Below are 22,822 nucleotides of genomic sequence, written 5' to 3'. Positions count from 1 at the left end.
GTGGGGTGATATCTGACATTATATAGTTGAGAGCATGTCCCTTGTTGCCCAAATCAAAGTCAAAATCTGTATAATGTTGTTGCTATAGGGGACTCCTCGCCATGGATTGTCTGATTTTTACACATATCTTACGCTGTCTTCCTTCAACATTCTCTCACACTATCTTCATGTTACTACCAAGATAACAGGGAAATGGCATCAAGAGTATGAACTCCAGTACTGTCAAAAATTTTTTGCCGCAGTGCCCATGAGTGAAGTTCTTCGACTGACCAAGCATAAGTGGGCCATTGGAGACGAGGATGAAGTCCGTTTCTGGAGTAAATAGCAACAGCGTGAACAGCCTGAAAAGGAGGAACCTAGCAAAGGAGCCAGAGTATCAAAGAAAATGCAGAGCACCAAAGCATGTTGAGCCATTGTCAGAACTGTCTGTTCTGTTGAGGTTTCGGGTAATTTCTTTCAGTATACTGTTCCGTCTCTTAAATTCTCTCAAGACTACTTCTTCTTTGTAACGGGGTACTTGGCCTGGTGCATGCAGGGATCAACAATAGGTCAAATGGGTTAGATGATGGCCACTGACGATGTGGGGTGCACAGCGAAGTCAATTACTACGTGTAATAATCTTTCTTGGTCCTCAGTGTCCTTGTGTCAGGGAGAGGAACAACCAAGGGAAGTCTATCATGACTGGGCAGCTTCCTTTATAGAATCCTCATCATGCCTCGGCCATATGGCTCATTCTCTTCGGTCATCCGGCTCTAGACATCTTCTGGGATCAACCACGTATTTGCGCCGCTCACAATCATCCTGTCTCTGGTGTCCCTTGTGTTGGCAGTCGGGGACATCCCTTTCCTTGGACTGTCGTGTCCATGTGACATTCTTTGAAAGACTGCAAGTTACTTTTGACTACCGCCGGCATCTGTTCTTTGATGATAGGCAACCGATGACGACCCATCCACATACATATCGTCTGCTCCAGCAACACTCCATCCCCGACTACTTGCCCGCTTCTCCTTGGACGAATCTCCAAACCAGCTGGCACCCTCCAATCGGTCAAAATGTGCCACACTATCATCCACCTTATCTGCGCTTGCTGCTCTTTCGAACAAATTATCATCCAACCAGTAAAGCAATGCTACCCTCTCCCACGACTGCCCTGGAACTCGCCCACCTCACGACTCCCTCAACACCAAGGCAAGCGGTTAAGAAAGACAGTGCAAAGTTGTGAGCAGTGCAAGGAGAAGGTGCTTGGCGAGGAAGAAGATGGATTTGAGTATTCTTCTTGGAAGGGCCAAGACCAAGAATAGAACCACAGGAGGAGGGTTATCTTTTGACTGAGCATGGAGAGATGGGCGGTTTCTTAGCCGTTGTCATTAGGGAAGGAGATGAACATCAATGGCTGGATAGCATGGAGACTGGGAGCTTGAGAACAGGTTTGCACACATAAGCATGAGCACGTCAACTAATGGGCAGGTTCAGGCAACAGCAAGAAAGTATCGTTCAACGGACAGCAAAAGTCGGAGAAAGACATGATAAATAATGTCGCACGCAAGATCCTAACATTTTACCTCTCCAATGCCGTCATGAACCCCTATCCCTCCCGTTAACCGTTACAACCACCCACAAGTCTCGAGCCGTTGTTGTGCTCCCGTAATTCCTCCATCGCCATTGGGCAATTCCTCGGTCTTACAAACAGCAACGCGGAATACAAACTACTACTGACTGCAGAAGTTGAAATCTACCACCAAACACATCTAGTAGGAGGCTACCAAACAGCACAATATCAGTGACTCACTAACGTGATTTCTCCAACTCCTTTCTGTACTCACATCAACTAGCGCAATACCTTTTGGAAGGTCGCAGAGCTTACCGGTCAGGGGCGTTACACCAGATGGGAAGGTGATACAACAAAGCGCAACGAAGAAGGCTTGGCGCTGAGGGACCCGCGGCAATTGGAGTTGGAAGGTGACATTTTGTACGGGCCGTACGGTGGGATGATGCTGGATAACAATGATCAAGATGATCACTATCGTAGCTTTAAAAGAAGGGCTTGTACTTGAAGATGGATGTCTGGAAGGCTTGTTTGGGTTGCAGAAAGGAAAAAACTTGGGACAGTAGAGGTCCCAAACTCTCAACGAGTTTCAATCTTTTTGTTTGGACAGGTTTTGGCAAAGACATATTGGAGGAAGCAGGTCCAGAATTGTTGTCAAGATGAAGACCTCACTAGCATCAATCCTACTCCTGGCCGTGCAAATGGCCTGGGCCACGCGCATCCTAACTCCCGACGCGATCGAGGCCGACATCCAAGAGAGAGAGTCTGCTCCCCTCCCCTCTTTAACCCTTCCATTACCAGTTCACTAACCCTGCAGACTTCAAAATGTTATCTGGCACCTAAACCACATCGCCGAAAAGAATGGCGGCAACCGCGCCTTCGGCGAGCCCGGCTATGCCGCCTCAATGGACTTCATCCTTGAGCGGGCACGCATCCGTTTCGCGGACAAGTTTGACACCTTCGTCCAGCCATTCAACCACACTTACGACAAGACGAATGCGATCAAGGTCACTGGCCCTGATGGGGAAGATGTGTACGTCGTTAGTCCGCAGTATAACCCTGCTACGCCGCTACCGGGGGGGATTACCGCGGGGTTGGTGGATACACCGGTCGATGATGCCAGGGGCAGCATGTGCTTAGAGGATCATTGGGCGGGTGTGGAGGTGAAGGGGAAGTTGGCGCTGGTGAAGAGGGGCGTTTGCGCGGTGGCGGATAAGTTAAGGTGGGCTAAGAAGAAAGGGGCGTTGGGTAAGTTCCGTCGTTGTGAAGGCGGAGAGGTAGAGGCTGACGAGAGCAGGTGTTATTCTGTATAACCAGGACCCCGGCACTGGCTACTCTGTCCCGACTCTGAGCGCTGACAGTATTGGCGAGACTGTGCCAGTCGGCATTATCCCCCTCGACGTTGCACAGTCCTGGCAAGCCCGTCTGGCCGCCGGCGAGGAAGTCGTGGTCAACTTGCTGGTCGACTCGATCATCGAGGAGCGCGAGTCGTGGAACATTATCGTCGAGACCAAGAAGGGCGATCCGAACAAGGTTGTTATGCTTGGTGCTCACCTAGATGGTATGCAACCCCCCTTTTTTCTCACCAACTCAGTACTAATACTCTCCAGGCGTCCAAGCCGGCCCCGGCATCAACGACAACGGTAGCGGAAGCGCTGGCCTGCTCGAGATCCTGACGGCAGTTGCCCACTACGACGTCTTCAAGCACAAGATCCGTTTTGCCTGGTGGGGTGCCGAAGAGAATGGCCTCGTAGGCTCACTCTACTACACGTCCAAGCTGAGCGAGGAAGAGGTCAACCGCATCAAGTACTATTTCAACTACGACATGATCGGCTCACCGGACCCGGTGTACGGCATTGGTGTGGATGAGAACAGCGGCATTGGCGGCGATTTGCTGGTGGATTACCTTGTGTCGAAGGGCAAGAGCGCGTATAAAGGGTAGGTTTCGTCTATCCCATTCTCTTTCAAGACGGGATGCTGACGTAAACAGCGGCATGGGTGGCGGCTCTGACCACGTCGGCTTCGTAAATCTGGGCATCCCGACCATCTTCGGGCACACCGGTCTCGACACGTGCTACCACCAGCACTGCGACAACATCAACAACATTGACTTTGAGGCGTTGACGCTGATGACGAAGGCCGCGGCGCGAGCCATGGCTCAATTTGCCAACAGCCTAGAGGGCGTGCCTGAGAGGAAGCTATTCACACGGAACCCGAACTCGCGCAGCCAGATAGTGAAGAACTTCAGGAGGTGGGCAGATGTTGAAAAGGAAGTGAGTAAGGAGAAGCTGTGTGGCCATACGCACGAGAAGATCACCGTGTAAGGTGCTTCTTGAGGGAATTTGGGTGTGATGGACGGAGCTTGTAGGGAAAGAAGCCGGTGTGTTTCTGGAAGGTCGGCCCCATAGATGACCTCATCGCCGAGAGGTGTTCCTGAGGGCGTCACGTGCGCGGGGTCCGGCCCGTTGAGGTGGAGCAGGTCCACTCTGTTTGCCCCATAGTGGGGTTGCCCGCAGAAATTCGATTCTGCGGCTTCCAGAAATCTTGGCAAGCCACCGGCTTTTTGCCAGATTTTCCACCAAAGCCAGGGCCCCGTCACCGACACACCAGCACGGTCTCATCGCCCACCAGCGCGATGCGGGCAGTTGAACAGAGCATCAGCGCTCGGGCGATCTAGGTCGTGACTTACTTGTCCTTGAGGGAACTTGGCTCGATGCCCTCATCACTGTCAGCACCATGTGTCGGTTTGTTCAACCGTTTTCTTTCTCGTACATAGTTCAACCTAATAAAATGTCCGTACACGTCGTGCCTCATCCTTTTTATCTGTTCCTTTATTTACTAAATGTGTCCTCTGGTTCGCCCGCTTATGTGGTGTTGCTTTTCCGCTGTAACGAGCGAGCTCCAGTCGGTTTCCGGGAAAGTCAGTGGAGTCGTCGGCACTGCTCGACTGCAACTCTTTCGCAAGCTTGTCTTCTCCCGGAAGTCGAGGTAAGCATTCGCCAATACATGTTCATATTGAGCGGCTAATGACGAAAAAACGGGATGAACAAAGGAAACAGATCCCTATGGAAAACAAATAACTATGATGCATCGGCACACGGCCTCAAAAAGTACGTCTATTATTAGACATTTCTCGCATGGAAGATCGCCATGCTACCATGGACAGCAGACTAGGTATACACAGCAGTAATCCTATGTTAAAGCCATGTGCTGGAGACTTCAGGCAAGCGCGCCAATTGGCAATGACGGCATGATAGCGAACCCGAAGCGAGAGCGCTTCGTTTCTTGGCCCTGGCGATCACTGTGTTTCGCCTTCATGCCATGCCAACCGTCCTAGGCAAGACCGAACGTTGTGCGGGCAAAACCGAACGAGTGGTTCAGCTTGAGCCTCAGACGGCCCGGCGGCTTCGACGTCCGTGACTGCCAAAGTTCCCACCAAAAAACCTTCTCAGGGCGCGTCATGCTCTGCTAACACAACATCCAGCTAGCGCATCGACAAATCGATCCTTCTGCAGACGCCAGCGCATCTTTGCTGTTCTCTCGGCCTCGCCACCGTTTTCGTCAGCGGCTCTCGGTATATGCTCTCCGATGCCAAGAAGCGCTGAGGTAGTAGCCCGCCACTTCAGGCTAAAATGCCCTCACGTGGAGCATGTCACTCTCAATGACGCCCTTCAGGACCATACAAGCAAGCAGCCCCAAACAACAACTCGGGATTAAGGGGCTCGGCAATGCTGTGGGGTCAACGGGGTGACATCGCGGGCGTGCGTACCGCCACCAGGGGCATACTTGCGCCCAGGTGCAGGCAGATGCACGACACCCTGGCATGGTCTTGGCTTCCCGATTTGCAAACAACGGAGGAGACTCCGAGGGAAACTGGGGATCAAGGTCATTACAGGCGGCTCTAATGGCCGAATCGCCGCATTTTGGCAGCGAGACTTGGGATTAGACCCCTGGCGCCGGCTCAGGCGCATGTCACCTCTGCAAGCGTTCGACGATCCTAGGTAGTGCAGACATGGCGCGGGGATTCCGCACCCCATACTTTTATGGGGCGATAGAAGTTGGGTTGTCAGCCAGTGGCAGCGAATATAAGAGCCTCCTCTGCCTACCATTCCTCACCTTGGCTCCTCCTCGTCAGTAGATCAGGACAATCGACTTGAGAACAGGTAATCAAGATGCAGACCAAGGCCCTCCTCGCGGCGTTGCTGGCGACACCTGCCGCCGTCAACGCTCAGCTTCACAACCTGGCCGTGGCCGCCGGCCTTGAGTACTTCGGTACATGCCTGGGCGAGAGCGCCTACAACTCGGATTCTACCTACCGCCGCATCATCAGCGACAAGAACGAGTTCGGACAGGTCGTTCCAGAGAACGGCCAGAAGTGGGATGCCACCGAGCCGTCGCGCGGCAACTTCAACTACAACAGCGGTGCGTCTTAACTCAGCCCATTTTTAAGCAAAACTGTGAATGCTGACAGTTTGCAGGCGATATCTCGGCCAACGCGGCTAGGGCCAACGGCCAGCTGCTGCGCTGCCACACTCTGGTTTGGCACTCGCAGCTCCCGGGCTGGGTAAGCCTCCTCATCTCTCATCTTGACAAACCCTCTATTAACGTGTGCAGGTCTCCTCTGGCTACTGGACGCGCAGCACTCTCCAGAGTGTCATCGAAACGCACATCAATAACGTCATGGGCCACTACAAGGGCCAGTGCTACCACTGGGACGTTGTGAACGAGGCCGTCGACGACAACGGCAACTGGCGCGACTCCGTCTTCTACCGCACCTTCGGCACCGACTACTTTGCCATCGCCTTCCGCGCCGCCCGCGCCGCTGACCCCAGCGCTAAGCTCTACTACAACGACTACAACCTCGAGTACAACGGCGCCAAGACCGACAGGGCGCTCGAGCTGGTGCGCATTATCAAGAACGCTGGCGCTCCCATCGATGGTGTCGGCTTCCAGGGCCACTTGATTGTTGGCAGCACCCCTAGCCGTAGCAACCTGGCTACTGTGCTCCGCCGCTTCACTGCCCTCGGCGTCGAGGTTGCGTACACCGAAATTGACATCCGCCACTCGAGCCTGCCTGCCTCGAGCTCGGCCCTCGTCACGCAGGGCAACGACTACGCCAACGTCGTCGGCTCTTGCCTCGACGTCGAGGGCTGTGTGGGTATCACCGTTTGGGGCTTCACTGATAAATACAGCTGGGGTAGGTCCACTCGCAACTCAACGTTTACCAAGATAGATGCTAACGCTCCGCAGTCCCCTCCACCTTCAACGGCGCCGGCGACGCCCTCATCTACGACAGCAACTTCAACAAGAAGCCCGCATGGACCTCCGTCTCGTCCGTGCTGGCCGCCAAGGCTACGGGCAACCCACTGCCTGTTACCAGCACCACCTTTGCGACCGTCACCACCACCAGCGTCCGTCCAACCACCACCTCCGCTGCGCCGACCACAACCGCTGCTCCCGCTCAGCCCGAGCAGACTCGTTGGGGCCAGTGCGGTGGTATCGGCTGGACTGGGCCGACTAGGTGCCAGAGCCCGTGGACTTGCACTAAGCTGAACGATTGGTATTATCAGTGCCTGTAAGTTCCCACCTCTCAGACATTCGACTGAGGAGGCGGGAATGAGGATGTGGACAGGAGAGAAAAACAGCAAGGGGATTAACCTTTTTGTCGGGTTTAAGCCGACACCTTCGTATGTATTTATTTGGACGTTAGAATTGTAAATACATTTGGATATCTCCAATGAATCACGTTTGACGGTCATTGTTTTTGGAGCATCATTCAAAGGATTGTGAGCCAGCTCCTGAACTTGTCGGCTCGTTGACCATCTTACGGTCGGGCTAAGGATTAGATGTGATGTCATCCAGGGGCTCAGGGGCTCAGGGGCTAAGCTAGGCCCTTCTATGACTTCATCGCCTGCTTCGAACACTCAGGAGACCTTAAAAGTCAGTCTTATATGGAAACTGGAGGAATGAAAGTTATCCACATTCATGGTAGCCACATCTCACAGTTGGCTGAGTCAATGACGTCTTCCAAGGGGCCATTCCGCTTGATGTTGTCGTTTTGGGACAGTGTGCGTCATGACTGACCTTGGCTAAGGGCAACTAGAATGCTTAAAGCCTTTCAATTAGCCGTCCTTGGCCTCAATCGTAAACGATCTTGCGCATAAACACAGCTTTTCTCATTCGTAAATCCAGGCTTTTCAATTGATCTCACCATGTCTCGTCGTCTTCTTGCCAAAACCGCCCTTCAACCCTTCCGGGCCTTCCTGGCCCCGGCCGTTCGCTACCAAACCACCGAGACATTCAAGGGCACTGCCCGTATTCCCACCGCCGTAGCTACGCGGGTATCGGACAGTATCAAGGTGTGTGGTTTCCCGATTTTCTCACATCTTATGCCTCGCATGAGTTCCTGACTTGTGACGCTGTGCAGCGCGACCACCGGGAACTAGAACAGTATTACAACAAAATCAAGTCTTCCAGCAGCGACGATGAGAAAACCCGCTGGCAGAACCAGTTTGTGTGGGAGCTAGCTCGGCACTCGGTTGCGTAAGTCTTCACATGTTGTCCCTCCTCAAGTGTCTCGGGAACACCACTTTCCGACTCTTGTACCCCGTGTCTTGCGCCCTGTCCTCACTTTCTATCTCACTAATCTACCTATGTGTGTGTGTGTAGAGAGGAACTGGTTGTCTACCCCGCCTTCGAACGCCACATACCGTCTACGGGACACGATATGGCGGAAAAAGACCGCTCCGAGCACCGCATCGTCAAAGAGAAACTCCACGACTTCCAATCCATGTCCCCCAGTGACAGCAACTTCCTGCCAACGATCGATTCCCTGTGGCAAGTCCTCTCCCAACACATTCGCGAAGAAGAAAGAGACGACCTGCCGGCTCTGGAGGAGCATGTGGATGCAGGGACGTCGGATAGTTTGGCTAGGAGTTTTGATAGGACCAAGCATTTTGTTCCAACGCGGAGTCATCCGAGTGCACCGGATCGCCCGCCTTATGAGACCGCGGCGGGAATGTTGGCTACGCCGATGGACAAGTTGATGGATATGTTTAGGAAGTTTCCGGAGGCATAGGGGGAGGAGCATGGAGAGGGGGTGTTAAGGAACAGTGAGTGGGAGGACACATGTACTCAAAAAGTGAACGCAAAAACCTGCTGTCAGTGTTTCTTGGAAGAGAAAGATCAGTGAAAGAACTTGAGGATGATCTAAGAAGCTGTTTTCATGAGTTTTAATGTCGGTAAAGGCAGCAAAAGCGAAACACAAATTTGTATCTAAGTGTTCGGACCTCAGGTCTACATGTCATAATCAATCGATAATTCGCGCGCTTCATATTCATCCTCAGGCCCGAAACCTCTTCATCAAAATCGACTTTGTCGGGTCAGGCACAATCTACTCCAGTCAGTATCATCCCCATTTGAATACCTTCATCTTCAGGAATACTTACCCCCGCCCCCAAACAAAGATCCTCCCATCTCCCCTGCACCCCATCCGGCATCTTTAACTCCCACCCCATCACCACCTGCGCCACAATCATTTTGATCTCATTCGCGGCAAAAAACCTACCAGGACACGCATGCCTACCATACCCAAACGTCAACCCATGCGGACTGACACTCACAAACTGGTTCTGCGCCGCCTCTTCAGCCAATCCTTTCTCCCTAGCCTTCTCCCTCTCGCGTGCAAACCGCCACGGATCAAACTCATCCGGATTAGGGAAGATCTCCGGGTCACGGTTGGTAGCATACTGAGGGACTTCGATGAACACGCCCGAGGGGATGGTTTGGCCTGAGGGGAGGGTGAAGGGGGTCAGGACTTTGCGGGTGAAGGCGCCGATGCCGGGCGGGTGCAGGCGTGACGATTCTTTAAGGAGAGAGTCGAGGTTTTTGAGAGACTGAAGGGCTTGTGTGGTGTATTCGTTGTTATGGCAGGCAAGGACTGACTGGATTTCGGACCGGAGGGTCGGGAGGTGGTGGGGGTTGGCCGCGAGGTCGAAGAAGCTGGGGATATAGCAGTTAGCCTTGGCATAGAAAGGGGGGAGAGGGGCAAAAGGGGTTCCGAGTGAGAAAAGATTGGAACTTACACGTTGGTCGCTGTCATTGTAGTCTGGCGAGTGTCAGCATCCTTCTTCTTAAGAAAAGGAAAAAAGATGACAGAGGAAAAAACATAAAGAAACGAAGTTTTGAGACCCACCGTGTGAATACTAGCGAAAATAACCCCCAACACCAACCTCGCCATCTCCTCTCCCTCATACCTCTTCCACCTCCCCCCTCTTCTCATCTCATCAATCATCCACTGTAAAAAGTCGTCCGGCCTCTCTCCCCCCTCATCCTCCATCTTCAACCTTCTTTCTACCTCCGGCCTCAAAAACCCCTGCACCTGCTTGACTCGTTCCCACAACCTTCTCACCTCAGGCAACCGTCTCGCCACAAACGGCCGTAACCACGGCCTCACCTTATCAATCGCCCTCTTTGCATCCATCAACTCTTTTGTATACATCACCGCTGCCTGTAAATACCCCTCATCACCTTTCAACTTTGGACCCACAAAAATTCTCCCCGACACCCTAGCAACAATGTGGGCCAGTATAGGAAAAATGAACACCTCCCTCCATTCCTTATCATTCGTAATATGACCTAACTCCTTCTCCAGCGCGTCGGCTACTTCCATTGCGATCAGGGGGTTCAAACGAGGTAAAGAGGGGGTCAAACGTGTTTTTACCGAGTGTTGAATAATGTGGTGGCCGACCACCATGCCAGTGTAGCGTGCGTAGAGATCTTCAGCGATGGCATCGTCGAAGGAGAGGACGGTATCAGGGAGGGTACGAAGGAATTTGAGTTCGGACAGGGGGAGGACGATTATGGGGTAACCTGGTATTAACAGTCAGGAGGAAAGTTGGTTGAGGAAGAAAGGAGGAAGGAGCTTACGGCGATAGGTGAAGATGCGGTAGACTCGGTTTTTGAACTGGCTTGTCAGTTTTACACTGTAAAGGAGAGAGTTGATGGACATACCTGGGAGTATCTCTGGATAGCCAGGGCTCTGGCATTGGTGAGGAATGCTTGATGCTGTTTTTCTCGACTGATCTTCTCGGCCAGGGGGATCTTGGCGAGGTGAATGAGACGAAAGGCATTGTTCAAGCCATAATAGCTTAACAATAGAGCACAAATAGCAGGCAGAATAATGAAAATCTTGGTCGTGAGGACCTCAAAGATGGTTTGAAGGAGCACCATCTCGGTGGCTGTTCAATGACTTCCAGAAGTGTCCAGTGAGGTCAGTCTCTAGATTTAAGAGTGGGACGGGAGCTAAATAGAGACCTCAGATTATGCCCCTCCTTCCCACATCTACATAGGCACGGAATTTGGGGGGTTTGCAAAGTCGCATCTTTCATTTGCATGGGTAGCCAAGATGGAATGCAGTAAGTCACAAAAGCGGTCCATTGAAGGTAGCAGCGATGCACAGCTTCGGGGATCACAGATTTTAAAATTAATCATTGGCAGTTAATGTGATACAAAGATTGCATGGACGTCGCTATAGTGAATTCATGTAAGGGAGACCCCGTGATTGTAACTGTGAGCTTGTTGGCTGCACTGAAGTCAGGCACACGGGAAACTTCCCAAGCCTGAGTGGGAACTCATGAAAAACCTGATGACGAATAATGAAAGCAAAAATATGTTAATAAAAATAGAATAGAACTGTGAAACTTCTGATTGTCGGCTCAAATGAGATGAAAAATTGAGATTCAGTCTTCGAGTTGACACTTGGCAATCGTTTCGATGAAGCTGATAGAAGGTGGAGCTTCCGCAGAAAGAGCTTACCTTGATGCAACGACGGCTCGGCTATCTCATCCCAGCAAATCGCAATTTGCGCTTCAAGACTGGGGACTTTTAGGCGGTCATCTATCTCGGGTCAATTGAGACTACGCGGCCGAGTGCAACCCCGACTCTCAAAACCAGGGGCCAAGATGTTGATGAATGCCGCAGGGAGGGATTTGTTGATGTTTTCCCCGAGTCAAGCGAATCCAAGGGTTAGGGTAACACTGCTTCGTGTGTTATTGCCGAGACAGCAGGGATGTGTTTTGGCTGCGCGTCAATAACCAATGTCGTCATCACGTCTCCTCTCACTGATCGTGACCCGCTGAGACCCCAGCTGCTTTGCATCGCGCTTGTGCCTGCTTTAGCTCCCGTAGTAACCCCGCAGAACTTGGGCTCTCGGTTTCGCTTTCGCTTTCTTATGTCTGCGGCTCTAATGACCAGCAATCATTGTCCAGTCACATGAACTGAGATAAGGGACATAATTTGAAATGCATAATGGGTCGCCTGCGCCTGGGCTACACAAAATCTCGGACAGGGTGTTTTCGGTGCAAGCAGAGGCGCGTCAAGGTGTGTTTTTCTTTCTTGGGGTCATCCCCGTTTGACTCTCATACTTCGTTTTTGATGCTGACAGTCCCAGTGCGACGAAAGCAAACCCATCTGCAAAGCTTGCGCCCGCCACGGCGTCTCCTGCACCTACCCCGAGCCCGGGACCAGGCTGCTGACTCGGTCATCCTCCTCCGCGACTCCACATCCCGGCCCGCTCAGAGTGTCCACTTCCTCCGCCAGTCCCACCGAAAGCCATGGCCTCGACACCCAAACAGCTTCATCTACGCCTCCTATCGACCCCGGTACTCCTGTGCCTGTTCCAGCGATACCAGCCCCAGGACAAGATCCCCAAGATTGGGTAACAGACCTTCAACTCCTGCACCACTACACCACGACCACCTCTCTCACCTTCCCAGCCCTTTCTCTCCGCAACGACCCGTCTATCCGCCGTCTCTGGCAGATTGAGGTCCCGAACCAAGCATTCGGACATCCCTTCCTCTTACACCAGCTCCTCAGCATCTCAGCAAGCCATCTAGCTAGATTAGAACCGCACAACCGCAAACAATGGTCCCTTCGCGCATCTCATCACCAAAGTTTAGCCCTGAACGGGATGCAAGCCGCCCTAGGACAAATCGGGCCTGTAAATTGTCACGCCCTATTTGCTGCGTCAAGTTTGCTGTTTATGGCCTCTCTTGGGGCGGCTGATCCGTCCCGGACGGAGGAGTTTACTGTTGATGCATTGGTCGATATATTCCTCCTTATTAAGGGGGTTAATATAGTGCTTGATTCGTCGAGGGAGATGATCAAGAATGGGCCGTTGTCGGAATTCGTCACACTACGCCAGGGCGCAGAGGAGACGCCTGAGGTCCTTACAAGGGTCACGCATGCTCTCGAGGGATTGTTACTCGATTTGCTTGAGTCCAAGGACTCCCTCTGCAGCATTATCCGTGCCGAGGTTAACCGCATGCTGCAAGCAATCAAGATGTCTGTGGAGCGAAGCAGGGATCCGATGTATAGAATGATTGCCATCTGGCCGATAATGATGCCGGATGAGCTGGTACGGTTGTTGAGGCAGAGGAGTCAGGCTGCGTTGGCGCTGCTGGCGTATTATTGTGTTGTGTTTAGAGCAGCAGAGTTAGAGGGGTATTGGTTTTTGGAGGGGTGGCCGAGGGCTGTATTAAAAGATATACATAGGAGTATGATGCCGCCTTGGGTAAGGCATTCGACCGTGGCGATGGAGTGGGTTGGGGGTAAGGGATGAAAGGTTGGGAGGGTCCGAGGATGGGACAAGGTGTAACTCGGTCCAAACACACGGCATCATGTCCGGTCGAGGACAGAGGGAGAAAGGCATATTATTAAAGCTACGCCATGCTATGATGCAAAGCAGAGAGACTTGTCCAATCTCCCGCTCATGTTACTAACGGACATTATCAGCTCATTCAGCATACCTCGTTCGAGTTCTCATCCATCACAATAGTCTATCCGACAAAGAATTATTAATAGGAGCTTTTCTCCAATCATATCTAATCCCTTTCCTCCCAGCAAGGCACCCCTTCGTGTCTCCTAGTTCATGATAACCTCACTGGACAGAAGAACATATAAGGGCTTCTCTCCAACTGTTTCAAGCCCTTTTCTTCAAGCAGGTTTCCATCCTTTTCTCCCCAACTCGCGGCAACTTCCACTGTAGTACCCTAACCAAATAGAACAACCAAAGAGCTTTTCTCGCAACCTCCTTCAAGTACTTTCCTCTCAACACGGTGCGCCCTTTCTCTCTCAGATCACTCTAATTTCTAGTTAGACAAAAGAACACAAACACACACACACACAAAAAAGGCTTTTCTCCAAACATTCCTCGAGCCTTTGCTCCCAGCAAGAATCATCTTCTCATCTCCCAGCACCTGACCACGACGACACCCGATGCCTTGATCGCTCTTGAGAAACGCCAAATGCAATGGGGTTACCACCATCTCCATGCTCCCTTCTCTCCCAGCAAATCATCAGCACAGATCCGACTCCTTTAAGCATCCATGATGTCTAAATCACAAGCCGATGTCACAAATATCATCCATCTCTTCGTCTCGATGCCCAGCTCTTTCCTTGCGAAGCAGCCGGCCAATGAAGAGACATTGTCCCGTGCCGGCACCAGTGCTCCCGCGTCACTGTCAGTCCAACAGTGTCATTAATAATTATCACCAGAACCTGCCCACAGAGTCCTGGTCCCATCTTATTGGCAGATACGCTATCGTCGAAGAGGCAGTGAGAACACTTTCTGGGGACCAAACTGCCAACATAAGTATTCTGTTGATACTAAACCAGCTCTTTGTGTGTTGAATGCCTCCCGAGAAAGACGACATTACTACCTACCTCTCACTTTATGGCAAGAGAACACTGAATGCAACGGAGTTGGCTCCGTAACCATGGAGAATATTACCTTATTCTTTTGGGGCGCTCTACACAATCCGTTATCCAGCGTGGTGAGAGGTTATCTTCCCGGAACGAGTAGCAGTTGGAGCGTTCTTTTGCGCAGATTCTGTCTCCAAAATAGGTGGCGTAGGAAATTGTTCACGGCGTTTGGTCTGTTCATAACTTGAGGGACCATCCTCAACACCGGGAAGCGCTTCTGTGATCTCTACAAGAGCCACCCGCTCTAAGTTCTTTATACCGAGGATTTCCACCACACGGCTTCACCTCTTCGTGTACGCGGCACAACTGGCACAGCTACCGGATGCCCCCGTTGCGTTCCCAGCTACATACCGATGCAGCCCACGGGCAGACATGCGGAGATCCTCATTACCGTTCCCAAACGGTCTGCAGGTTTCCATGGGAGGTTGCATCCCAAGCCCCTCTCTCCCCGGCGAAGGGCCACGGGAAGAGGTATGTCTCTCGAGCAGCGCGTATCCAATTGTGTGGCAACTCCCGGGGCCAAGGTATTGGAGTACTCTCCTTGTTCTTGCCACGAGCTTTCTGCCTCAGTGGTGCGAGTGTCACATGGACACGACAGTCCAAGGAGAAAAATTATCCCTGACAGCCAACATCTGGAACACCGGTGACACAAAGCTGAGAAGGGCATATTTAATTGGTAGAGCCCGGGAAATATAAGGGGTTGGCAAGAATGAGTTAGATAACCTTGCCATGCTGAGGAAGACCCTGAAGATTCCAGGAGACCGTATTCACGAGGGCAAAGGGATTTTATTAAGGGAGCTACTTGGACACGATGAAGCATTTCTCTTGGCTTTCCTCTCTCCAACGTAAGGACACTGAGGACCAAGATTATTACACGTAACAATTGACTTCTTTGTGCACCCCACATCGTCAGTGGCCATCATCTAACCCATTTGACCCATTGTCGATCCCTGCCTGCACCAGGCCAAGTCACCCGTTACACGAGTGCCAAAAGGCTCTGGGGTTTAGACATCCTGCCATAGGATTATTGGAGGCCGAGAGCAGGCATCTCAAGAAGTGATCTCTGGGGGCCACCAAACCACAAGGGCAAGTTTTGACTGCACTTGGAGGGTGGTTAAGCCTGAGATGGTACTCCGGGAAGTCCCCGTGTCCAGATGCCTCCGCGACCTATCCAGCCAGACACTTTCTGTCGAAGAGAGCGGAGAAGGTTTTAGTTGAGGGGCCATCCCACAGGCTGGCCTGAGGATTGTTCGATCGTCACTGTGATTCTATGTTAGGGAGTGGGATCTTCCGTTGTCTGAGAGGACTTGGAGGTAGCCCTAGCCAAGCCAGAGGTTCGGGTCGCCGGGGATGGTCAAGGCAGTTGGCCGCCAGATACGATATAACTTCTGCGAAACGGGATGCTGATGACTACTGCCAAGATTTACTCTTCCCGCCGTCTTATAGCCTCAGCAAGTACCTGATCCTCTGGGCTCCGAACCTGGCTTTCTGCAGAGGGCTGTGACATCTGACTGGGCGTATCATTCCAGTCCGGTCCGTCCTGGGGACCAAGATCCATCAGCATGCTTGAATTCTGGCTGCCAAACGGTTGACTGTCACCAATATTCAGGCATGTTGAAAAGGCCCAACGAGAAGAGCTTTCTTGATCACGACTGCCTGGAGAGTTATCCGCATGTACATCCCCGTGAGATGTGTCATGCTCGACTGGTTCCGGTCTGGTGACATAGCATAACGGAAAAGTCCAGGAGGACTCTCCTCAATCGCCTCGGGGGGGGGGGGTGATTGAGTCGCACAGGGTACTCCAGGAAGTCGCCGTGACCCGGGCCTCCGCCAGCCAGGGGAAAAAGCATTGTCGGAAAAACCTTCGAAGAAGGGTTGGGCCGAGTGCCCGTTCTAAAGGGCCGAAGGGGGTTTGTTAGATTGCCACCACCCACGCATGTCTGGGGGGAGGCCCTGACGCCCAGGCGTTTGGGCTCCCATTGCAGCTTCGCTCCGACATTGAGAGCCAAGTGCAGTGGCTAAGGAGCCCAGACCTCTATAAGTTAAGGATAATACCCTTAACAGGGCATTCTTCTGCAGGTACTTCGATTAAACGAAGTGATGTTCCACCAGGGGTTCCCCTGCCCGTGGCAGGAGTGGTTAAGGCCCGGTGTTGTGAAACTTGTTTCTTTTTGATAATTTTCTCTTCCCTCCTTCCCTTTTATCATTTTCTTCTCTTTCCATTGATGAGCCAAGGAAGGTCGTTGCCCCTAGCTAGACGCCTAGATAATGGTGTTATGGGCTGGCCGCAAGCCCTCGCAACGAGTTGTGCTTAGGGAGAAAGGAGTTCGATGTTGATAGTATGAGAGGGCAAAGGGCCCTGAAAGGATAGAAAAATAGGCGTGGAGCAGGTTCGATAGTGATAGTGTTGGCGGGCCGAAGGCTCTGAAGTAGGATATTGCGAGGGTGGAATCGTCTCCAGACGGAGTCGCCAGCAAACAGAACATTGTGTCCTCCGCTTTCGTGGGTGTGGTAACTGGTTTCGTTTCGTCAAGAACAGCTTGCTTGGCAGTTGGTCCGAGAAGACTGATGCATCTAGCACTCTGCCAGGGGCAAAGGCCTCGTCGCAAAACTATTCACCCAGTTTTGCCGTTTGCCCGCGAGAGACAGTCTCATTGGCATAGGCGAAGGAAGGAGAACAGGGAGGAGCTGTATATGCTATCGAGGGAACATCCCCCCCTCAATGCTCCCTCGGATTCGGCCAGCCAAAAACCTGCCATAACTCCCGCTTGAACTCATCCTCCTCGAGCCAAACACCGTCCCTTACGCTGCGACCTACAAGGAAGCCAAAGGCGACACCTACGCAGGCACCCATAAAGAAGGACAGGAAGAGGATGACGATGGCGGTGATGACCCAGAGGGAGCGACCGTCCAATGGATCATAGGGGCTGGGGAGGGGGGTGAAGGAAGGGACAAGAGGTAGGAGGATTTGTCCCAGAGGAGGAGGAGGAAGTTGAAGAGGACGATGATCATGTTGTCTTGTCCTCTTCAACCTTGTTAAATGCGGGAGAATTTAGGAGGGAAGATTGAGTGGTGGAAGAGGTGTTTAAGTATGCGCCCAAAAAGAGAGAGAAATCATGGTGTCTGAGAGAAGCATGTGTGCGGAGAGAAGGCAGGTTGAGAGAAGAATATGTCCAGAGAGATGTTGAGAGAGAAGAGTGCGTTCAGGCTGAAGGATCATGCCTAGAGAAGAATGGCAGCTATGTGGTCGGCGAACAGACAGAGGACAGAGCTGAAGTGAGCCTGCCCAGAGATCAATAACACGTTCAGAGAAAAGAAGTGCTCAAATGGCAAAAGATCAGATAATGGAAAGCCGAGTGATGCATCCCATTTAGAGAGAACCAAGTTCAGAGAGAGCATGTTAAATTACATTCAAGTGATCTACGAACAGACAGTTGAGTTAAGCAAGGCAACAATGCTGAACCCAGGCTTGCACAATTAGAACTCAAACAAAAATGTGGCAAGTTCATTCACGTGCCATTGATACTCAACCACGTGTCAGAAAACACAGACATATAGCACTGTTTATCATTACATAAAAATACACGCGACCTCGTCGCATTTTTTCCTCATGTGACAGAAAATTTCCCATCTATCCCATCACCGTACAAACTCATTCAAATCCCTCACATCCTCAAACGTCACCTTGCCTTCCTTCCCAACCCGCGCAATCCTCACCCTGACCATCTCCTGCTTCTCTTCACTCTCCTTCACTGGTAACTCCGCAGCAATCTGCACAGCCCCTGGTTCAACTTCTGCAATCTCATTCACATGCTCCCGCGTCAATACATCCCTGACTCTCGCTCCCTGCGATGACATCAAGATCGTCGTAGGCCCCTTGAACTGCAGGAAAAGCCTATCCCCCCAGATTGTTGTCCTCGCAGCCGTTCGTAGAGAAAAGAATACACGGGAAAGCAACTTGTAAGTTACCGTATCTCGCATGGCAGCCCAGAAGCGGGACCATCCTTCGGGAATCATCTTCCCCGCCGCGGTGCGTACCACGGGCGGGAGGGTCGGGATGGTGAGGGTAAACATCGTGCTCTTGAAGCGGAATGGGAGGGGCGGGTTTTTGGTGACTGTATAAGCGACCACGTGGGAGGGATGTAGAACCAGTTCTTCGCCTTCGGAAAGCTTCATTTCGTAGACTTGGCCCGGGGCAGCGAGGGCAGCCAGGCCGCGCCCTGTCAGACGGGTGTTTCCCCAATGGGCGAGGGTCAGACCAGTTTGTACACAGGGCGTAAGAGTGAGAGTGTGGCCCGTCCAGGCGAGCAACGCGGAGCGGTTAGCGACGATCCAGTCGGTTGTGCCGTCGAGGTGGAGGATAGAAAGGGTGGTGTTAGGGGACTTGGTCGAGATCAAGGCGTTGATTGGGGTGGTCGAAATGATGCGCTGGTAGAGGAATGGGATGCCAAGGAGGGCGCGGGGAATGGGCGAGAGGAGTGAGAGTGTTGATTGGACCTGCACAGGTTAGTATGAGAGGTTAGTGTAGAGAGAACATAGAAACTAGGGGAACGGCATACATTTTCCACATCTCCCGCCACAGACACCAGTGTGCCTCGCCGGGTATACAATCTTTGCGAGGCGGACAAACTCACAGAGAGAATCGAGTACGGTGAGCCGAGCACCTCGAACCGGGCATCTGCCCCTGTTAGCCCTAACCCTTTCAAACCCTGCGCTCCAACCTACCTGCACTACCAAGCCCCCCATACTCATACAAATCCCTTCTGAGTGTCTCCCTCGTCTTCTCCGTCTCCGTCGCAGCCGCAGCCTCAATATGAATCGACTTGGCCCTGCACTGGCGGCAGACGAACTGCCCTCTAAAACTAGTTGGCGCCCATAGCGACAGCAATGTTGGCGATGGTGATGAAACAGGCCGCAGGGACCGGGCCCACGTGATGCGGCTCATGATGCTTGCCGCAGGCAGACGCCTACCTGGATCAGCTGGCTAGGTCGTCGCCCGGGGGTGGCGTCGCGACTGGGGAGTTTTCACGTCGGGGAAGCCGTCGACGTTGTTGAGTGAAGTCGCTCATTGAGTTCGAGCTCGGGCAAGATTCCCGCGAAATTCCAGGCTTGGCGGAGTGGTGGAGGGGCACGCACGGGCCAGGAGTTTCAGGGAGCTTGGCAATCTGAGCATGAATCGGCAGATCTTACAGCCGCGAGCTGGTCTCACTATCCCTGGGAGAAGCTTGATCCTGGTCGGGAGTGGAGCGCAACACTGCCAAGCATCATGTTGCTGGGGCAACAAGGAGAACGCAAATGTGGATGTGGTGCGCGTCTGCAAAACAACGACAGACCAACTTCACCGCAGCAAAGCAGGGATTAACGCCACGGCACACGGCACGCCTACCCTGCATTGCAATCTCACTCCAATCACCAATCCCATTCCGACCCCCTTTTGTACTCTCTTTGTCCTCACTTATATACCCTCCATTATACCCTCTATTATCACTACCCTTTCATGCGCAATGTCCGTCCGCGTCGTAGCTCGCATCCGCCCCCTTCTCGACAAAGAATCCTCCAGCGACATCATTGTGCGCGCTGATCGTGTTGCTGAAGGGAAGTCATTAACCGTTGTGAAGATTCCAAACCCCAAAAATGAGGCAGAAGAGTTTTCGTTCAGTTTTAACAGCGTTTATACGGATGAGACGACGCAAGAGGAGTTTTTCAATGCCGAAGGTAGTCCCACCCTCAGTCAACATCCCGTTGCTCTGCTAATGATGAATAATGTGAAGTCACACCGCACATCAAGCCCCTCTTCGCCGGCGTCAATCTAACCATCTTCGCCTACGGCGCCACTGGTACTGGCAAAACGCACACCATGCGCGGCGGGCTTCGGCTTGCTGATCGCGGTATCATCCCCCGCTTGCTCAGCGCAGTCTTCCGGCGCGCAAAGAAAGTCACCAAGGACTCTGCCGGCAAGACTACAGTTCGGGTCGCACTGAGCTACTATGAGATCTATAATGACCGGGTGTATGACCTACTCACTCCTCCGGACAAAAGGACGCCCGCGGGGCTGCCATTGAGAGAAAAAGACGGGAAAACAGTGGTGGTTGGATTGCAAGAAAGGGAGTGCGCCGATCTGAAGGACTTTGAGAAGCTTTACATCGAAGCCAACCAGCACCGTGTGACCGCGGCGACGAAGCTGAATGCCCACTCCTCGCGATCTCACGCAATCATCCGTGTTCAAATCACCCAAACAACCAGTGATATGGTTCTTGAAAGTGTTGCGTCTGCAATTGACCTTGCCGGAGCGGAAGACAACCGTCGCACGGAGAACGACAAGACGAGGATGGTTGAATCAGCAGCGATCAATAAGAGTCTATTTGTCCTTTCCCAATGTATCGACGCAATTGTGAAAGGAGAGCAGAGGGTGCCGTACAGGGAGAGCAAGATGACGCGCATCTTGGGGCTGGGCCAGAATCAGGGTGTGACGGTCATGATACTTAACCTAGCGCCGGTGAGGAAGTATCATTTGGATACGCTGAGCAGCTTGAATGTGGGTTGTAGGGTGAAGAGGATTGAGGTTAAGGAGGTGAAGAACGAGTCTGTTTTTAAGGCACCAAAGGAGTTGACAACGGGGAGACAGCCTCTGAAGCCGATTATGAACGCGCATAATGTTGCTACGAGGGCGATGGTTGGGAAGGAGAGGGGAGAGACGGAGAAGGAGAAGGGTAAGCCGGAGAGGTTATTTAACGTTTATGTGGACAAGAAGCCCGCCCCAACGGCTACGACGACGGCCAGACAAAATTCAACGGCAGTCCTTGGAGCAAGACTGCCTCTTGCACCCAAGAGGCCTTCAGACGAGCCCCTGACGTTATCCTCTCACCCCATCAAGTTTGCTCGGCGTGCACTAGCACCCAAGCACACAGCCAGCAGCAGACAACATCAGCAACATATAACAGTAACAGTAACGCCCTCCGAGCTAGAAGCCCTAGTCGAGAAGAAAGTCGCCGAAGTCCTCGCCTCCCGCCAACTCCACTCCCCTTTAGAAACCCAGGCCCAGCTCAGCGAAGACGTCCGCCGCCGTCTGGAGGTCCTCGAACGGAAGGTTGAGGAAGAAGCTGCGAAGAAGGATGGCGCCGAGCGCGCTAAGGGGTTAAGATGCCTGCTGAATGCGAAGCAAGCAAAGGAGTGTGGAGATGAGGTCACGGCGTTGGGATGGTACGAGAAGGCGTTGGCGGTTTTTCCTGGGGAGGGGAGGTTGGTCGGCAAGATTGAGCGGTTGAGAGCTAAGTTGGGTTTACCTTCACTATTTGAGGAGGAAGAGCGCGCCGCGGAGAGGGAGAAGAAGTTGAGGAGGAAAAAGCTCGAGGAAGAGGATGAGTATCAAGACTGGATGGACGTCGATGCTCCAGAGAACAGCATTGAGCCGAGGAAGTCGAGGACCCAGAAGGCCCCGAGTAAGAACACCGAAACATCAAAATTCGTCGTCCCCGACAAAGAAAATCAACCCTGGCCTCTCCCCTCCGACTACACCACGGACTGTCCCCCCTCGCCGCGCACGCAACAACTCCTAGACATCATCAACTCCCGTGACGTGGCTCGTATTAAGGGGCTACATGGGTTTGGCGCAAAGAAGGCGCAGGATTTGGTGACCGCTATGAATACTTACAAGGGCGAGGAGTCGGTCAAGAGTTTGGAGGAGGTGAGGAAGCTTCCGGGGGTGGGGAGGGTTGTAGAGAGGGCTTATGAGGGGTTGGCGGTCTAAGGGGGGAGTCATGACACCAGGGCTCTGGAACAGCTTTAACCAGGTCCTGGTGACCTAGTCTTACAATGAACTTATTGCCTTGTCTGACAGCGATTACGAGTCGACCGGAATGGTCTGGACATTGCCTGAGTATTGTAACAGCCTTGTTTGTTATTTGGCATGCATGCATTGCGCGGCGTTAAGGTTGGAATGAGTAATGGTCATGGTTGTCAGTTTATTGTTGAATCTGCTACATTTGCATGATGGTGTTCATGGTGTTTGGAGTTAGAACAGTGTGGCAAATAGATCTCTATTCATGTTGGTTCTCGCTCTTTTAGTGACGACGTCGATGACCATGATGTTTTACTTGGGAGCCACCAACAACATAAACCCCATCTGCTGCCCACTTTATCGATAAGCAACATTCTTGCACAGCCATAGCTCAGCCACATGGTGTAACCAGACTAGGGTCCGATTGCATCATCGCCAGCCCCACGTCGCATCCAGCGCGAGCCGAGCAGCGCAAGAGGGACTTCGATTGCGACATTCACTTGGGCGTGGGCAGCGTCGTGAGTTGAGCTGGTGCGTCGGAGCTGTTTCGCAATTTCGAGCTCGGTCTTAAAGCTCCAATCCTCAAATCAGGACTTTCAGGGAAGAGAAACAATTCCGACTTCTGTCTTTTTCCCTTTCAACATCTACAGCTTCCCAGCGACGCCCCCTGTCAAGGAGGACCCCGCGCTCAAGCCGCAAATCCGCTCACCAGAAGCGCTGCGCTCCCATCGCTGACT

At 52.5% G+C, this 22,822-nt stretch overlaps 6 protein-coding genes across 6 annotated transcripts; 4 read left to right on the top strand and 2 right to left on the bottom strand.

The window, feature by feature from the left end:
- Positions 1–2,205: 2,205 nt before the first annotated feature.
- On the top strand, positions 2,206–3,870 carry CTHT_0050060 (uncharacterized protein; the record flags this gene model as incomplete). Its single annotated transcript, XM_006695291.1, has 5 exons — positions 2,206–2,309; positions 2,364–2,794; positions 2,844–3,107; positions 3,157–3,484; positions 3,537–3,870. The coding sequence occupies 5 exons, from the start codon at positions 2,206–2,208 to the stop codon at positions 3,868–3,870; spliced, it is 1,461 nt and encodes a 486-aa protein (XP_006695354.1).
- Positions 3,871–5,718: 1,848 nt separating this feature from the next.
- CTHT_0050050 (endo-1,4-beta-xylanase-like protein) lies at positions 5,719–8,624 on the top strand (the record flags this gene model as incomplete). Its single annotated transcript, XM_006695290.1, has 8 exons — positions 5,719–5,968; positions 6,025–6,110; positions 6,161–6,743; positions 6,797–7,067; positions 7,117–7,121; positions 7,739–7,905; positions 7,974–8,089; positions 8,216–8,624. The coding sequence occupies 8 exons, from the start codon at positions 5,719–5,721 to the stop codon at positions 8,622–8,624; spliced, it is 1,887 nt and encodes a 628-aa protein (XP_006695353.1).
- Positions 8,625–8,888: 264 nt separating this feature from the next.
- Positions 8,889–10,777, bottom strand: CTHT_0050040 (cytochrome P450 monooxygenase-like protein; the record flags this gene model as incomplete). The annotated part of the gene is made up of 6 exons (XM_006695289.1): positions 8,889–8,939; positions 8,995–9,547; positions 9,631–9,640; positions 10,184–10,417; positions 10,475–10,511; positions 10,559–10,777. 6 exons carry the CDS (start codon positions 10,775–10,777, stop codon positions 8,889–8,891), a joined length of 1,104 nt encoding a protein of 367 aa, XP_006695352.1.
- A 1,077-nt stretch (positions 10,778–11,854) lies between these two features.
- Positions 11,855–13,472, top strand: CTHT_0050030 (putative transcription factor; the record flags this gene model as incomplete). The annotated part of the gene is made up of 3 exons (XM_006695288.1): positions 11,855–11,926; positions 11,997–13,048; positions 13,448–13,472. 3 exons carry the CDS (start codon positions 11,855–11,857, stop codon positions 13,470–13,472), a joined length of 1,149 nt encoding a protein of 382 aa, XP_006695351.1.
- A 4,475-nt stretch (positions 13,473–17,947) lies between these two features.
- CTHT_0050020 (uncharacterized protein) lies at positions 17,948–19,253 on the bottom strand (the record flags this gene model as incomplete). The annotated part of the gene is made up of 3 exons (XM_006695287.1): positions 17,948–18,805; positions 18,943–18,986; positions 19,034–19,253. 3 exons carry the CDS (start codon positions 19,251–19,253, stop codon positions 17,948–17,950), a joined length of 1,122 nt encoding a protein of 373 aa, XP_006695350.1.
- Positions 19,254–19,812: 559 nt separating this feature from the next.
- On the top strand, positions 19,813–22,055 carry CTHT_0050010 (putative microtubule motor protein; the record flags this gene model as incomplete). Its single annotated transcript, XM_006695286.1, has 2 exons — positions 19,813–20,023; positions 20,080–22,055. The coding sequence occupies 2 exons, from the start codon at positions 19,813–19,815 to the stop codon at positions 22,053–22,055; spliced, it is 2,187 nt and encodes a 728-aa protein (XP_006695349.1).
- Between the last annotated feature and the right edge of the window lie 767 nt (positions 22,056–22,822).

This window comes from Thermochaetoides thermophila (genome assembly GCF_000221225.1).
Source record: "Thermochaetoides thermophila DSM 1495 unplaced genomic scaffold scf7180000011819, whole genome shotgun sequence".
NCBI classification, from domain to species: Eukaryota; Fungi; Ascomycota; class Sordariomycetes; order Sordariales; family Chaetomiaceae; genus Thermochaetoides; species Thermochaetoides thermophila.
The sequence above is the reverse complement of the archived record's forward strand: the minus strand, read 5'-3'. Positions and strand labels throughout refer to the sequence as shown.